Raw genomic sequence first — 5,218 nt, forward strand, 5'->3', positions numbered from 1 at the left:
ATCAAATCCCAGCTGCAGCTGCAGCCTATGCCACATCTGCGGCAACACCAGATCCTTAAACCACTGTGCCATGGGCCACAGCGGGAACTCCCTTTGCACATACTTTCAACTCTCTTCTCTCTCTTCTTTGTCTTACTCATTGTTCTAAGTGAATCCTGGTTAAATCCTGTTCTCTGCCTAAGTCATCTGTTTTTCCCTCGCCGCGAGATTATTCCTAGAGGCTTTCAAACATTCTTTCATCTTCAAAAAAGTCCTCTCTTGAACTGACTTCATCTGCAGCCACCAGCCCCTGCCTTTCTCCTTTCAGAGCCGAACTTCTTGAAGAGGGTCCACATTTGCTGCCCTCCGTTCCCTCTTCCCTTTCTCTTCCGAGCCACACGCATCAGACGTTTCGCCCTCCTCTTTGCAAGGTCAGCCACAGCCTTCCGCTTGGCCCAGTGGTGATTCTCATCCATCTTCTTTAAGCCAGTGGGTCCCCTCTCCTCCTGGACATGCTCTCTCAGCTTTGGCTTCTTTACTGCGGATCTGGTTGCCCCACTGCCCTCCTCGTTCCTCCTCATGGTCTTTGCAGGTGTCTCTTCATCAACTTGACCTCTTAACTTCGGGTGGAGTCTCAGTCCGGCCTCTTCTCTTTTCCAAACACATCCTCATCCTTGCTACTTCCTCTAGCCCCTTGCCCTAACCGCTGTGTGAATACTGACTCCCAAAATCATGTCCAGCTCACACCTGGAACCCTGGACCACAGTTTGTGCAGCCATTTCCTGTACTCCACGCTAACTCACCAAGGGCACAGCTGAGCTCAGGACGGAACCTGCACCCCAGCCCCCAGCCCCCAGCCCACCTACCAAACACCCTTGTGTCAAATTCTTCCTGATAAGGAAACTGGCTGCTGTTTACCTCTCTGCTCTCTCATCTCCGCCCGTAGTCGCCAGAGTGAACCAGACAAAACGTAGGTCTGGTCAGGACTCCTCTTCTGGTGTCTGGTATCTCCTCTTCATGCCTTCTGTAAAGGCCAAAGTCCTTACAAAACCTACAGAGGCCAGCAGGACACTCCCTCCGTCTCTGCCTCCACGTCCTGCTACTCTGCCCGTTCTGACTCCAGCGCAGCCTAATGGCCTCCTTGTTCTTCCTCACATGCGGGGGCCCACCTCAGGGCCTTTGCACTGCCCGTTCCCTCTGCCCACCGTGCCCTGCCTCTGGATCCTGCGTGGTCTCTCCTTTATCTCCTTCAGTCTTAACACAGGTGCCAACTCAAAGACACCGTCTCTGTCACTTCATCTAAAACTGCGGCCCAGAGAGTTCCTAGTATGGCTCATCAGATTAAGAACCTGACATAATGTTCATGAAGTTTCGGGTTCGATCCCTGGCCTCGCTCAGTGGGTTAAGGATCTGGCATTGTCGTGAGCTGTGGTGTAGGTCGCAGATGCAGCTTGGAGCTGCAGCTCTGATTTGACCCCTAGCCTGGGAACTTCTATATGCCACAGGTGAGGCCCTACAAAGAAAGAAAGAAAAAAAAATAAAATAAAAACGCATCCAGGACAGCCCTTCCTTTCCCTCCATCCTGCGGTGCTTTCTCTTGGCACACCACGTTAGCACTCTGTACAGTTTCTAGCCTTGTTTGTTTACTTTCTGTTCACCACAGAACGTTAGAGTCCTAGGACCGGATTTTTAAAAAACCACCCTCTCCCTGAGTAATTAGAAAATATTGTTGAGTGAATAATAAAATAATAGGAAAGAGTAAGGGGCAGTGAGGAAGCAGGTAGTCATTTTAAACAAATGATATCAGTAATTTTAATCAATAATAATTATCCAGTGATGGAGTGTTTTCTATCTCAAAAATGATTACTTGATATAGTCGTATATAAAGATGGCTATAGAGAGCTCACCTCCCTTTTGCTAAAGTGGGAACTTCTGTCGAAGAGACTTAGAAGCACTCTCTCCATCTCTAGGCCTAATACGTAACTTTTCACCCAGTAAAGGCATAGATAAATTATTGCTGAGTGCTTGGAAGAAACGGAACAACAGAGATATTTTTGTCACCTTCCTCAGCCACACCTTGAAATAGTTCACTGTGTGTATTTAAACCGCATTGGCAGTGCTTTGAAAGAGGCAGAATTCATTTCTGCCCTCTTGGGATTTTATAATATCGACACAAATAGTTTATCTCCTTAAGTTATAGAATAATATACCTACACAAGTGAAATACATTGGTTTATTCTTGAGTGTCCAAGTGCATGTGAGAATATTTTCTACAGTGAGATCATTACACTGTACTGCAGTTGTACATGGTTGCGATAAAACAAATTGGGTTTGTACTTGTCCAAAAGCTGATTTTCTTTTCTTTCCTTTTTTTTTTTTTTTTTTTTAAAGCCGCACCCACAGCCTATGGAAGTTCCCGGGCCAGGAGCTGCAGCTGCCGGCCTGCGCCACAGCAATGCCAGATCCCGGCCACATCTTCAAACTACACCACAGCTCATGGCAACACCGGATCCTTAACCTACTGAGTGAGGCCAGGGATCGAACCCTCATCCTCATGGATACCAGTCAGCTTTGTTACTGCTGAGCCATAACGGGAGCTCCTACATTAATTTTCATGCTTAAACCCATTTAAAAGATATCTCTCTTGGAGTTCCCGTTGTGGCGCAGTGGTTAACGAATCCGACTGGGAACCATGAGGTTGCGGGTTGGGTCCCTGCCCTTGCTCAGTGGGTTAACGATCCGGCGTTGCCGTGAGCTGTGGTGTAGGTTGCAGACGCGGCTCGGATCCCGAGTTGCTGTGGCTCTGGCATAGGCCGGTGGCTGCAGCTCCGATTGGACCCTGGCCTGGGAACCTCCATATGCTGCAGAAGCGGCCCAAAGAAATAGCAAAAAGACCAAAATATATATATATATATATATATATATATATATATATCTTTAGCCAGCCCAGAAAATGACTTGACTGATACTCTGCTTTATCTTTTAGATTTTCTGGTCATACAGATGATGCTTCTTACGGCAATGATTAAGAGCAGTGTCTGTGGTTGCCCAGATTTTGGTTCATGCTGGGGGACATCTCAAGGGTGAGAAAGTAACCGCTTCATTCCCTGTCACTTAGCCTGACGTCGCGATATGGCTAGAGTCCTTCGATCAAGAAATAAAAGTCTCCAAACCCAGTCTTTCTCGCCCAAAGTAAATAAGGATACATTTGGAACAATCTAACTTACTGCTGCCTTGGCTTTTTTGTTTCACTTTTGTCTTATTTTCTCCCCCATGTAACTGACATCCCTGGAAGTGCCCGCCTGGGAAAAAGCTCACCAGAGTGTATTTTCCGAACTGCCCAAGTCCAGCTTCTCACCTGTCTGTAGTTCTTGTGGTGTTTTTTCCTCTTTTATCCTGTGACCTTACCACATCCACACTTTTATCACACTTTTAAAGGCATCTACAGCTTGGAGTTCCCGCTGTGGCTCAGTGGGTTAAGAATCCAACTAGTATCCATGAGGATGCGGGTTCAATCCCTGTCGGCAGCTGCAGCTCTGATTCGACCCCTGGCCCTGGGAACCTCCATATGCTGCAGGTGCAGCCCTAAAAAGACAAAAAAATAAAATAAAAATTATGATAAAACAGACAACAGATACCCACTACAAGACGACTGAGATATTAGAAGTACCTGACCAAGAGTTTAAAGTGGCCATCATGGAAATGCTTCGACAAGCCCTTATAAACATACTGGGGGCAAATGATAAAGTACAAAGTTTCAACAAAGAAATAGACTCCTGGGAGAAGAAAGGGAAGACGTAAAGAAAAACCACATGGAAATTTGGGGGCTGAAAAATGCAATAATAAAAATTAAAAACCCAGTGGATAGGCTCAACGGATCTGAGGGAGCAGAGGAAAGAATCAGTGTTCCGGAAGATGAAGAAACGTGAGCGCACACGCACTGCAAGTCTGGGACAGCGTGGACTGGCTCGGCGGGTCGGATCCGTGTCGGTACCTCGGCTGGGACACGGTGCTGCCCTCTGCAGGACGGTGACACTGCGGGAACACGGAGCGGAGCGGACTCGGGGCCTGTTTCAACCGCGTGGGAGTCGACACTTGTGTCTCGAGAAACGTGTACTCTGGAAGGAGAAGTTGGAGGTGGAGACCAGCTCCACCCGGCCCCTCCGTCTCGGATGCCTCTCTGAGGCACGTCAAGAGTCTGGATGGGGCTCAGCCCGCACCCCATGTGTGGTGTCATCAGAGATGAAATTCTGCCCAGAGCACAGACTGGAGGAAGAAGGAATCAAAACAGGACGGGTTTAGTCCGGATGGTGAAAACCAGTGGCTGATTGTTAGAAACTCCGTGCCAGTCCTGGGCTTTGGCACCGCTTTTACCAAATGGTAAGATGATTGAGAACTGGGAGGATGAGAGGTCAAAAGACCAGGTGAATCCTAGGGGGGAAACAATCCTTTCTGGAAACTGCTTTTATTTCTTTATTTATTTTGTCTTTTTAGGGCCACACCCTCGGCATATGGAGGTTCCCGGGCTAGGGGTCAAATCAGAGTTGTAGCCACCCACCTACACCACAGCCACAGCAACACCAGATCCGAGCTGTGTCTGCGACCTCCACCACAGCTCACGGCAATGCCGGATCCTTAACCCACTGAGCAAGACCAGGGATCGAACCTGCAACCTCATGGTTCCTAGTTGGATTTGTTTCCGCTGCGCCACGACAGGAACTTCTGGAAACCGTTTTTAAATTCAAATTTCAATCTCCCCTCACAATTGCAAATGAATAACCATAAATACAACTTTTCTTGGAAACCCTGTTTGTTCCTAAACTTTAATGCTTAAAGGTTCAAATGCCATCAATTAATGTGCATATTTGTAAGGACTTGAATATAATACCAAGCTGCCTCCGGGGAGAGCTATATAAACTCACAGTCCCACCCAAAGCTACCGAAAGGGCTATTTATAGAAAAAGTCACATGGATTCAAGAGCGTTTGGTTTTCATTGTTTTGTTTTGCCGCTTTGAGTGGGGAGATTGGAAAAGCCCTGTCGATTTGATTTTTTTCTATTATTGTTAATTTGCTTATTAGTTTCCCCAGGTTCAAATCCTGGCTTCAACCTTCACAACCCTGGAGTCTTTGGAAATCACCCGCCCTCCACACGCCTCTCTTCTTAAAGAGCACCCAGCTCCTAGGGGGGATTGTGCAGAGTCAATGCCTGGTGCACAGTAAGGAATCAACAACTGCGAG

General features: G+C 47.5%; 1 protein-coding gene across 20 annotated transcripts in view; it reads left to right on the forward strand.

Moving 5' to 3' along the window:
* AKR1C3 (aldo-keto reductase family 1 member C3) overlaps positions 1-3,201 on the forward strand; it is a 29,087-nt gene extending 25,886 nt beyond the window's left edge. For 19 of the 20 annotated variants that reach the window (XM_084978968.1, XM_084978971.1, XM_084978967.1 and 16 more), the window contains one exon: positions 2,966-3,201. In XM_084978968.1, the coding sequence (XP_084835094.1) occupies positions 2,966-3,008 (43 nt within the window). In that variant the 3' untranslated portion in view covers positions 3,009-3,201. 20 annotated transcript variants of the gene reach the window in all.
* Positions 3,202-5,218: the final 2,017 nt, after the last annotated feature.

This window comes from Sus scrofa, chromosome 10 (genome assembly GCF_054392235.1).
Source record: "Sus scrofa isolate SSC_HxYL_T2T_F1_AM1 chromosome 10, Sscrofa_HxYL_maternal_Yorkshire_Landrace_v2.0, whole genome shotgun sequence".
NCBI classification, from domain to species: Eukaryota; Metazoa; Chordata; class Mammalia; order Artiodactyla; family Suidae; genus Sus; species Sus scrofa.